The 12,373-nt window shown below is 39.3% G+C and overlaps 1 protein-coding gene across 2 annotated transcripts in view; it reads right to left on the reverse strand.

The window, feature by feature from the left end:
* Positions 1–12,373, reverse strand: part of CNTNAP5 (contactin associated protein family member 5) — a 769,999-nt gene that overhangs the window by 81,884 nt on the left and 675,742 nt on the right. For both annotated transcript variants that reach the window (XM_070581024.1, XM_070581025.1), the window contains one exon: positions 6,675–6,899. In XM_070581024.1, the coding sequence (XP_070437125.1) occupies positions 6,675–6,899 (225 nt within the window). The remainder of the gene's footprint in view (positions 1–6,674; positions 6,900–12,373) is intronic.

Below are 12,373 nucleotides of genomic sequence, written 5' to 3' on the forward strand. Positions count from 1 at the left end.
TTTTCTAGTAACCACTATGTATTTGTTTATTTTCCAAATATAAATGAAACCATATGATATTTGTCTTTCTCCACCTGAATTATTTCACTTAGCATACTATCCCCAAGGTTCATCCATGTTGTCACAAATGGTACAATTCTGTCTTTGTGGTATGTGTACACACATCCCACATCTTCTTTCATTTTTCTCTCTCTTTCTCTGTCTTTCCTTTAGAAACATCAGACAAATTCCCTAAAGGTCTGGTTCAGAGGGTTTTGAGAAAGCCATTCTTAAAGATTTTTGCTTTCAAGTTTTTGTATGTCAAAAGCTGCTGCCTGTGCCTAGTTCCAGCAGCTAATGTACAGGGTGGGCACCCTGTGCCTCATGTTTCTCCTTCCTTGGGGCAATGTCCCATCTGTTAGGTGCTCTGCCTCTGGGCAATGGGCAAGTTTCACGTTCTCTTTGTATTCAATTTTAATCCCAATTATCCTGAATCCTGGCTTTCCTATTCATGCTCTGGAAATCTAAGCATTCAGATAATTCCTATTATTACTGGTATTGATAAGAAAATACAATGTGTTTTGTACTTTACAGTCTACAAAGCACATCTACTTGCATTATGTCATTTATTCTTTGTCTTAGCCTGATTGAGCTGCTATAACAAAACATTATAAACTGGGCAGTCCCAACAACAGAAATTTGCCTTCTCACAATTCTGGAGACCAGCAAGATCAAAAGCCAGCCAATTCAGTCTCGGTGAGGACTGTCCTCCTGGCTTGCAGATGGCCACCTTCTCACTGTGTCCTCACACGACAGAGAGAGAGAGAGAAAGCTCTGGTGTCTCCTCTTATGAGGTCATTAACTCTATCATATCAGGGCTCTCCCCTTATGACCTCATTCAACGTTAATTACCTTCTCACTCTAATTACAACCACACTAAAAATCAGGGCTTCAACATATGAATTTTATGAGGTCACAATTCAGTCCACAGTAATCTTCAAGGACCTATGAGCACACCACAATATAATGAATCTACTACAACAAAAAAGAGAAAACCAAGAATTGTTACCCAGATCCAGTTTTACCCAGCACACCTCCATTCTCTACTCAGGCCCCCCCCTCAAGACAGTGGACTAATTGTATGATATTGGAGATGCCATTTGTTCCTGCCATATCATGGCCTTTCCTCTAGGAGGGAGAAGCCAGGAAGTAGGACTCTTGATTGCCCTCTCAAGGTCACAGTGTGTCATAACCACATTGCTATGAAAGGAGGGTGGAAGCTCAGTAGGACTTCTTATTTCCCGGCAAGAGACTACTGGAAAGCTCAGAAATGTAGGAAACGAACCAACCAAATCAAGTCAATCTGGCACATATAAAAAGACGTTTGGGAACTTTAAATTCAAATGCAGCAAAGTGTCGCTTGACACAAGCCCAGAGACTGAGGTGATCAGGGTTTAAGGGGGCCAAGGAAACAGCCTTCTGAGGCATGCTTTTCTCAGGCTGCTTATTAGGGTTGCTGCTGCGCTGAGGGCTCAAGCACAAGCCTGTGTCAGACAGAGGTGGTGGGGCAGCATTAAACTTGAAGGTCTTCCTTGAGAAAGCAACAGGGGTGGGGCTGTTCTAGGGGCAGCCCAGCCCTGGCTGGAAGCTGTTGAGGTTTGTGCTTTGAAGACGCTCCTTCTCTGGTTTCCTCCCTGTCCCTGCCTCCCTGGAATCAGTCTGTGGAAATGCAGAGCATCTGGATTCATCATTATTCCCTCCAAGGTGTGTGTAATCACAAAGGCAGACAGTGCATCCTATGAATGTATGTATTTTAAAAAAAGATTGATAAAAAGGAAACGCTGAAGCAAAGTCAGACGAACCATTCAGTGCTGGAGGGCAGCTGAACAGCCACCATGGGAAGGTGACCTGGGAGCCCTGTTTGGATTTGGTACCCAAATGATTTCACCATAGATTGATGGCCTTAGAATTAGCACATATTCTAAATTTGATTTTTTATTTCTACCCTCAAGGAGCCAAGGACGGATGACGGAAGAATAGAAAAAGGAATTGATTGGTAAAAAAACAAAAACAAAAACAAAAACAAGTATGTTTCATATGCAGTGGGAATAAAATACAGAGAATGGGGAATAATCAAAGGAACGTCTTATTTTATTTAAAAAAATATAACTTTTGCCTGGAGAACACTGGCTTATCTTCCATGGCCCGTCTCAAGGGTCACTATCTCTGTGAAGCCTCCTCTGACCCTCCCTCCCAGAAAGAATTGGTCACTCCTTCCTTCTCTGCGCCACTGTGCCTGGAACAGACTTCCACATTAGTATCTATGACACACTGTTGCCCTTATTTGTTATGTCTCTGTCCCCAAACTAGATCCTTAAAGGCAGGACGGGATCCTGTCTATCTGTGTCTCTCCGTACGTACATGAAATAGTGCCTGCCACATGATAGATGCTCTGTGAATATTTGTTAAATGACAAGCTTGAAGGAGAACTCCATGGCACTGTGGAGAAGGAAGGGCCATCACTCAATAAAATGCTGTGAAAGTTAGCTATATGTTTAGAACTCTCATCTGTTTCTCTAGACCCTTTTCCTCCTTCAAATGCCTCTTGTCCGGTTGCCATGTCTCTGAGAAGTTGCTTGTGACCCAAAGCCCCAGGCTACGGAACCTCAAGTGCCTTTTCTTTCCCAAGGACTTTCTGACTCCAAAATGCCTTCTTTTCAGCCTCTATTCTTCCAATCAAGAAATTAAAATCCTTTTCGTTCTTTAGGAAGGAAGACCTGTTTTCATTTGAAAGGACAGAAGTAGCTTAACCTGAATAAGTCTCTATTTGGAGAAAATTCAAGAAAAATGATAAAGGGCAAAGAAGAATTCCAGACCTGCCAAATAAAACCCCTGCCAGGGAGAAACGTGTAAGCATGACTCTGAATCACATTGCTCTTCTCCCCTCCGGCATGGACACCCTTATTAAAGAAATCTGCAAGCCAAGAATTTGGTTCAGTATTTACACAGTTCATCCACCTGTTTCCACCCCTGGCTCCTTACTCCAGAGTCCTGAAATTGAAGCCACTTTGGATGACGTGGCTGGGGACATTTTCTCCCTCCAGAGTAGAACAGAAAGGACTCCTTTTAAGAGTGACCCTCTTATCATAATTTCCACCAGATTCCCAAAGGTGTCTTAAATCAAAGAAAGGTTAAGAAATCTGTACTAACAGAAGACTCTTAACTCCATCTCACAGAGATCTGAATCAATCTTATTATAAAACCTCTTCTAGAGAAGGATTTGCCCCAGCTAACCCTTTACTATCCTTTCTCTCGTCATCTTTTTTTAAATCTGTGAGCATTCTTAACTTTCACTAGTCTTTTCAGAGGTATATTTACCACTGAAGCATATCAAAGTCACATTAAAAATATTCCTAGCTCCTCATAACGCAGTGTCTCCCATACTACTCCCTGGCGATTAGGTCTGAGGCCTCATACTGTGACCATACTGGGAACAAGTTGTAGGGATATCAATTCTTAATTCCTCATAGAGGCATTTCAAAGTTTGCAAATGGAGCCCCAGCAGAAAGAAATATAAATGTAAGACTACACAAAAAGGGAATTGAGAGTCACAAAATCTAAAACTTGGAAAGAAACTCAGAGGTTATTTTTCTCTGCCATCTATTACTGAAATTCTTGGCATGGTTTCTCCAATAAATTATCATTTAATTATTATTTGAAGACCTCCAATGACAAGGAATTCACTATCACTCAAGATATTTTACTCTATTATTGTAATCCCTGAATTCCTGGGAGATTGATCCTTATAGTTAGGCAAAATCTTATTTCTAGTTAGATTGCTTGAGAAACCTGGGAAACTTGACTTCTTTGTGTATCTAGAGTATCTTTCAAAAAGTTTTTGAGCCTCTCTCTTTTTTCTTACCGTGTTTAAACAGCACCCAATCCTGCTTATCTTTTTTGGTCTCCACAGTTCCTGACACTGTGCAGTGGGACTAGCAATTATGCAGAGAGTCGACGCAAGAGTGAAACGAATGAGCACATATTTCAGTTGTGTCTCTCTGGAAGAAAGAGACAACAGGAAATGTCCAGGATCCTAAGTCACTGAGTCATCCACCACTGCCTACTGTGAAAAGAGTTCCCTAGAGCAGTGTAGGGAGTGGGGGCTGTGATTCTCTCTGAGGTTGAGTGGGGGCGGGGCACTCCATTCCTGACCAGGGTTTGAACACCCATTTCCCATGAGTTAGACTGACCTTCAAGGCCTCCTCGTTTACCCTTACACTGAGATCTAAGCTTAAAACAAATGAATAAGTAAACAAGGCACAAGTGTCTCCTTGCTTTCTGCATTTAGCCAGGGTTTAATAAATGTAAATGCCGGGGCCGGCCTGGTGGCACAACAGTTAAGTTCTCACGTTCCACTTCGGTGGCCTGGGGCTCACCAGTTTGGATCCCAGGTATGAACCTATGCACTGCTTGTCAAGCCATGCTGTGGTAGGCGTCCCACATATAAAGTAGAGGAAGATGGGCACAGATGCTAGCTCAGGGCCAGTCTTCCTCAGCAAAAAAATAGGAGGATTGGTGGCAGATGTTAGCTCAGGGCTAATCTTTCTCAAAAGAAAAAAAAATGTAAATGCCTATGGGGTCAGGTAGAGCTTTCAGTGAAGTGAAGCATCAGAGTATAAGAAAATAGGGGATAGGGCAGAATTCGAGAATGCCTTGCCAGCTAAATAATTCAACTTATTTAAAATGCTGTGTGTTGCAAAAAATAAACACTATTAGTTTAGCCCTTCTGGTTAAGAATAAAGAAATACACTACCAGACTCTGGGAGGGAGGAATGAATCTCAGCTCTTCTTACTTGCTATGGGATTTTAAGTGAGTTATTTAATGCCTGCGTGCCTTAGTTTCTATAATCATAAGATACTGAGTATATTAATACCACCAATCATACAGGGTTGCTGCGAGGATTAAATGCTGTGTATATTAATTAGAATAGTGCCCAGGAAAAAAATATATATATATTTATAATGAAGTATACAGAGTAATATATACATGATCTGATATGGTTATTCTTGTTATGCATTGTCTGTACCATAAGCACGGCATGGCAGGCACAGATGTGCCTGTGGAACTATACACAAAACATGCTTTGGAGAAAATCTGGCATCTTAGTGCTCTGTCAGTATCTTATTATCATCCAACCATGTCATAGCAAGATGATTTTCTTTACAGGAAAGACTGCTTGGCTGCTTATTAGGAGACCTGGCCTCTGGTTACAGCTGTGTCATGGCTTAGCTGGCTGGCCCACATCAATCAGTTAATCCATGACTCAGTGTCCTCAGCCAGCCTTAGGGACCTCACAGAGACATTATGGGGACAATGTTTATGAACTGGAATGTTACTATAATGATCCTAATTATACAAAGTTCTGCTGATAAATAAGATCTAATAACCCATAACATTTTTCTTTTTCTTGTAGAGTCTTCAAGACCAGATAATCTTGGAACAACCAGTCATCATCCTAGTCTCTCTCTTTTTTTCTTCCCTTCCATTTTGTTCTTGGAATGAAGGAGTCCTGTTACTTTGAGTTAGCCATTTTTGTTATTATTGTACTTCAGGCCTGATTCAACCCACAGGCCCACCAGTTTTGATCCTTGCTTGAGCCCCACACATCATTCTTTATTTTCAATGTCATAAGTAGTTGGAAAGCAAGATGACACAAGGAAGTATAAATCCAAGAAAAATTAGAGCAAGAGAAATATCTAGGGTATCTATCTAAGGTCTAGAGAGGGCATGGTGTGTGCTGCATATCACAGGCTTCCTTTCTCCTACCTCCCACCACCGTCCATCTACCCCAGACTCATCTTATTATACTAGCAAATTACAGGAGGAGGAAAGACATATTCTCGATCACAAGAACGTGTTCTTTGAGACCATACTACAAAGGTGTCCACATCTTTGCCTATTCTTACATTGTTCCATCCCCTAGGATTTTGATCTCATAGTGTTTTTGGCCATGACTATATCAACAGTCCTCATCACTCCAGAGTGAAATTGAGTAGTATGAGAAAAAAACTGACTTCCCCTAACAGCTATTAAAATTGGTGTCCTTCACCATTCCTTGTATGAAGTGGGTTCCAGCTCCTTTATCAATCTAATCTTTGCATAGTCCATTTTGTCCATATTCTTTTCAAAATCTGATTCTTAGAACCGAACCCCATATTCCACAAGGTTATGACTCACATATAATACTTTTCTTCAAGACCTGGACAATCAACTTCTATTAAAACAGCCTGCATTTACGCTAGTTGTTTTAACAGCCCTCTCAGTAAAGGAGACTGCAGCAAAGATGACAGGATATATGTGACGAGTGTCCTTCTGAAATTCAGATAGGCTTATGATCTTCTCCTTTACACTTAATGGATTCCAGCGCAGAATAAATAATAAAGAATTACTGCTACACAGTTGAGGTAGATTAAAGTCAATGCATTTGAGACTTTGGCAATGATTTGACACTGGCCCTGAATACCAATTGCACTCATAAAGGTAAAGTACAATCAAGGGTTTGGCTGGAGGTCTGGAAATAAGCTGCCCTGATGGGACCAAATTTAGGTTGAAATTATGCAGAGTTCTGGAGGGCATGCACTGTCCCTCCATCCCAGTATGACATTCCATCAGGCTTCATGCCATCAGTACTCACCATTCTTGCAGAGCAGGACAGCCAGGAAGTCCTGAGAAGAAGAATTGATATAGAGCAAGAGGCTGGGTGCCTGGGCTGTCACAAAGCTAAATGCAATGTTTTCCTTGGATGGAGCTGCATCTGCGTAAATCGCTGAGGATGACAGGCTTATATTCTTGGTCACTGGGTATGGTTCTTGAAACATGTAAGTAACCGAAGTGCCAGACTCAAAAACAGCAGAAACCTCTGCAAAATATAAGAGGGGAAAACATGTACTAAAACATGTAATCTACTATTCAGGATAGCAACCATAGCTTGTTTATTGTTTCCTATGCACCAGGAACTGTGTCAGGCTTTTTACATGAATTATATAATACGCTTCCCACAGTAATTTTGAAGCAGCCGAAGTCATTATTCTTATTTGAAAATGAGAAACATGAGGCTTACAGAGGGTAAGCACCTTGGACAAAGTTGCATAGCTAGGAGAGAGAACTCAGATTTGAATTGCTAAATTTAGGCCCAGTTTAACATGTATTTGCAAAATAACTACCATGTGCCAGGCTGATTTCTCGAGAAGCAAAAACAACATGTCCCTGCCTCCAATATAGCATACTTACTTTCAAAACTTAGATCTTAAAAGTTCTGGTTTTGTGCTTTTCTCATCTGTAAGGAAGATTTGGGGGTGGGGGGGGGCGGAGATTAGCCATGAACTAACATCAACCACCAATCCTCCTCTTTTTTGCTGAGGAAGACTGGCCCTGAGCTAACATCCGTCCCCATCTTCCTCTACTTTTTTATATGTGAGATACTTACCATAGTATGGCTTAACAAGCGGTGCATAGGTGCACACCTGGGATCCGAACCAGCGAACCCTGGGCCGCCAAAGCGGAACATGTGAACTTAACCGCTGCACCACTGGGCCAGCCCCTCAGGAAGATTTTGAGTGGGATCTAAATTACTGAGAGTAGGACATTGGGAAGGCAGCAACAATTCTCTGTGGTGTTGGGTTAAGTGTGAGGACTCATGGAAAGAGAGAGAGGAAATCCACGGAAACAGTAGAAAAGGCGCAGGTATCCAAATCATGCACTCAATCTTTTAGATGTCTAGGAATTGGTATTCGGTTCCAAAAAAGAACAAAGACCTGGGCAAATAGGTCTTCCTATGGGAAACAATTCCTACAACACAATACGTTAGATAGAGTTCTGTCACCACCATGAAGAAAGGAGGCATGTATAAACTGATGACATTCAATTAGCAGGAACATGCAAATCACCCAGTCCTCTCCGTATAATGTCCTCGCTCCAACTGTTATCATTTTACTTTAGTAAAACTAGCACAGGGTTTGGCCTCAGCACTGGATCTGAAACTTCAGTTGATTTCATACTAGCTGTGTGGTCCCAGGCAAGTCAGTGAGCCCTGTGGAGATTGTTTTCTCATCTGGTGAATGGGAACCATAACACTTACCTCAACAATATTTCTGTATGAATAAATGAGATGATATGTGTAAAGCACTTAAGAGAGTTACTCACCACAATTTCAACTCATAGACTCTCCATATTAGAGGAGAACTTAACATGAACCCATCTCTTTTTCCTTCATAAAACAGATCTGTTTATTGACTGTACATCCATTCAAATGCTGAGATTTTCTCTTTTTCAATCAAGGCTGCTCTTAAGTTCACTTTCTTTATTTTTTTTTTTTTTAAAGATTGGCACCTAGGCTAACAACTCTTGCCAACCTTTTTTTTTTTTTCTGCTTTATTTCCCAAACGCCCCCGGTACATAGTTGTATATCTTAGTTGCAGGTCCTTCTAGTTGTGGGATCTGGGACGCCGCCTCATCGTGGCCTGACGAGCGGTGCCATGTCCGCGCCCAGGATCCGAACCCTGGGCCGGCGCAGCGGAGCGCACGAACTTAACTACTCGGCCACGGAGCCGGCCCGTAAGTTCACTTTCAATTTTACCTCTATACAGTGTCAAGGTATGGAGGACAGTTTTCTTCGTAGAACAGCATAGCTTAGATCTGGCAGCACACCTCCACCATAAAAATAGCACAATCTCCATGAACCCTTACTGGCATGATTAGCTTTTCTTTTTTCTGAATGATTCGTGGAATGTTCCTAATTCCCCATGAAATTCTGTGATTGAATTGGTGGCACCTAGAACATAATCAAACCTGGCTCTTACTTCTTAATTCTATTGCAAATTTGTTCTAGCTTTGTGAAAATTCTATAACAGCCCGTAGCAGTGCCAAAAAAATTAAAGTTGCATATTTATGCATATTGCTTAGCAGATTGGGAATACCAGTTCATTTAACTAAAGGTTCAGGGAAAGTCTTTTGCATTTATCATACAGGTTACATCAGTACTCCTGATTACAAAGATATGCAGCAGAGACTTGTGCCAGGAAGGACTCTAGTTAATCATTAGCATGACTCAAGCATTTTCCTTGAGCAAATTTCCTTGGGGACATTTGGCCTGCATTTTGAGCTACCATCTCCTACTTAACAGAATAATGGCTTTTATTTGATATTTGTGTGTATGTTCAAATGTGAGTACAACTTAGAGCATTTTGTTATTAATTGCATATTAGATATGGGCATATATGTTACAGTTTTTTTCTTTATTATATATTTACTACATATGTTTCTTCTTACTTAAGGCAGGAAATTAAAATGAAGAGCATTGTTTAACTAGAAATGTCCTACCAAATGTTTGTCCTCTCTCTTCCCCTAGCTTTATTTCTAATTATTTTTCTTGTTTAGATATTTTCAATTTCAACATAAAACTAAATTCAGCATAATGCCTGGAGGCTATTATTTTCTAAATTTCCTACATTTTGTGATCTAAGAGTTTAAGCTCTCTGATCATATTTAAGCTCTCTGATTTGTCTGAACATACAAAACCGTTGGGATAAGTGGAAGACAAATCTTAACTTGAAGGTGATTACCAATGGCCATCACGCTATCCCCGGACCACAATAGCAATATTAGCAGTATCCTTTGAGCTATTCCTTGATGGAAGGGATTGTGCTGATTATATTCTGAGAAGACAGGACACACATTTTAAAACAGTACACCAATAGAAGGTAACCTTAAGTGTGATGTGTGAGTGACAGAGGAAATGATTCCCAGAGTTGGATGCCTCCATGGGCCATAGTAGCCCGAGAAGACCTAAAAGAGAAGCTAGGCATCAACCAGGCTTTACAATGTGGAATACACTAAAAGAAGTAGCTGGGAGACAGGGTGATGCTGGAGAGGGTATGTGTCTCTGAGCCAGCCGTGGAGTCTCCTTGTCGCAGAAACTGGAACCTGGCTGTGCCCTTCTCCAGCTCTCTCAAAAATTCCACCCAACCTCATGTTATTCAAATATAAATAGGGATGAATTCAATCTTGTGGTGGGTAGAAGGATTGGAAGAAATTAACTAAAATCATGGCACATAGTAGGAACTCAATAAACAACAGCTGGTCTTAATAATAGTAATATAATTAAATTTAGAATTAGAATAAGCATAAAGACAAGTCCTGGGTAATGAGTCAGCGAGTGGTTACTTAGAAATCAGTCAGGCTGTAATTTATTTAGGAAAACATCAAACTAAAAATAAATGAAACAAATGGCAATTTTAAGGCTGAGTAGATATTTCATAATATTAAAAACTTTTTATAAAATTTTTCTTATGATAGTGTTCCTGAGGATACGTGTTTTTATGAGTCCTTATCTTTTAGCAATACATATTGCAATATTTATAGATGAAGTGATGTGATATCTGAAATTTGCTTCAAAATGATAAAAGAGGAGGAGCAGACGTGAGCATATAGATGAAATAAAAATGGTCATGAGTTGATAATTGTTGAAACTAGATGATGCGTGCTTGGGAGTTCTGAAACTCTTCTCTCTACTACAGTGTATCATTTAATTTTTCTATAATAAAAAAGTGATATAAGTTGGCAGGAAGTTAAATATAGGGAATTTTTTTTACAAGTTTTCGGCAATTGGTAAAGGGTACCTAAATATACATGTTATTTTTTCACTGAAATTCCATTAGTAAGGAAATTAGATGTTTATCAATTTGTTTATCACAGTATTATTTATGTGCAAATTTGGGACAATGTGAAATTCCAAAACAATAACAACAGTAAGCATTTAGTGAGACTTTTTATGCCAGGCACTATCCCAAGTTCTTTGTGAAGTGCTCATTGAATGTTCACTACAGCCCTTTGTAAAGGATTCCTGAATTTGTCATGTTTTATAGACGAGGAAACCAAGAAATCATGAGGTTGAGTTACACAATCCATACCACACACTGTGGATTGTGGGTGAGCCAAAATCTGAACATAGGCAGATCTGGTGCCAGAGTCCCACTATTCCTAAGTTATAATGCTCTGGTGATAGAATGGGTTAAACAAACAGAGGCAATTTCACCAGATGGAATACATTGCAATCATTAAAATTGATGAGTTATACAAGATTGCCTCTGAAATGAAATAAAGAAAATTCAGGATATAAAATGTAATGGACAGAATTATCTGAGCTATATTAAACGCAAAGAAAAGAGCTAGAAAGAAATCAGATTTTCTTTTTAATGGTTGTCCTTGAGTAATTAGATTGGGTTTTATTTTTCTAGATTCCTAAATGTATTTCCAAATAGAATTCCAAATATATTATCTGATTTTTTAATTCAAAAACTTTAAGTGACAACACCATGGCAGCCATACCCAGACCCATCAGATAATGGTGGCAGTGGAGGTGGGCTAAAGATAAGCACACATCCACAAATGTGCTGAGATAACTGAAAATGCACATAAAAAAGAATGAAGTTGACCCCTACTTCACATGATATACAAAAGTTAACTCAAAATGGATCAAAGACTAAATGTAAGAACTAAAATTAGAGAAACTTTAAAAGAAACTATAGTCATAAATTTTCATGACCTAGGATTAGACAATGATGTCTTACATATAACAGCAAAAGCACAAACAACAACAAAAAATAGATAAATTATGCCTCATCAAAATCAAAACCTATTGTGTTTCAAAGGATACTATCAAGAAAGTGAAAGGGGAGAAAATATTTGTAAATCATATATCTAATAAGGAAATTATATTCAGAATATACAAAGAATTTCTCTAACTGAACAACAAAAAGAAAAATAATCCAATTAAAAAATGGTCCACAGATTTGAATGGACATTTCACCAAAGAAGATGTACACACGGCTAGTAAGTACATTAAAAAACGTTCAACATTATTAGTCGTTAGGGAAATGAAGTTAAAACCACAATGAGATACGATTTCACACATTCACAGTAGTGTGTCTGTTATCAAAAAGACAGACAATAACAAGTGTTGGTGAGGATGTGAAGAAACAAGAATGCTCATACATTGCTGGCGAAAATGTAAAATGGAGCAGCCACTTTGAAAAAGTTTGGCAGTTCCTCGAAAAGTCAAACAGGAAAGGAAGAAGTGAAACTGTCGCTGTTTACTGATGATATAATACTATGTAAATAGAAAACTCTAAAGACTCCACTAAAACACTGCTAGAACTAATAAACAAATTCATTAAATTTGCAGGATACGAAAATCAAAATACCGAAATCTGTGGAGCTTCTATTCATTAATAACAAACTATCAGAAAGAGAAATTAAAAAAGCAATCCCATTTACAACTGAATCAAAAAGAGTAAAATATCTAGGAATAAATTCAATCAAGGAAGTGAAAGACCT

The sequence above is a fragment of the Equus przewalskii genome, chromosome 17 (assembly GCF_037783145.1).
Source record: "Equus przewalskii isolate Varuska chromosome 17, EquPr2, whole genome shotgun sequence".
Lineage (NCBI taxonomy): Eukaryota > Metazoa > Chordata > Mammalia > Perissodactyla > Equidae > Equus > Equus przewalskii.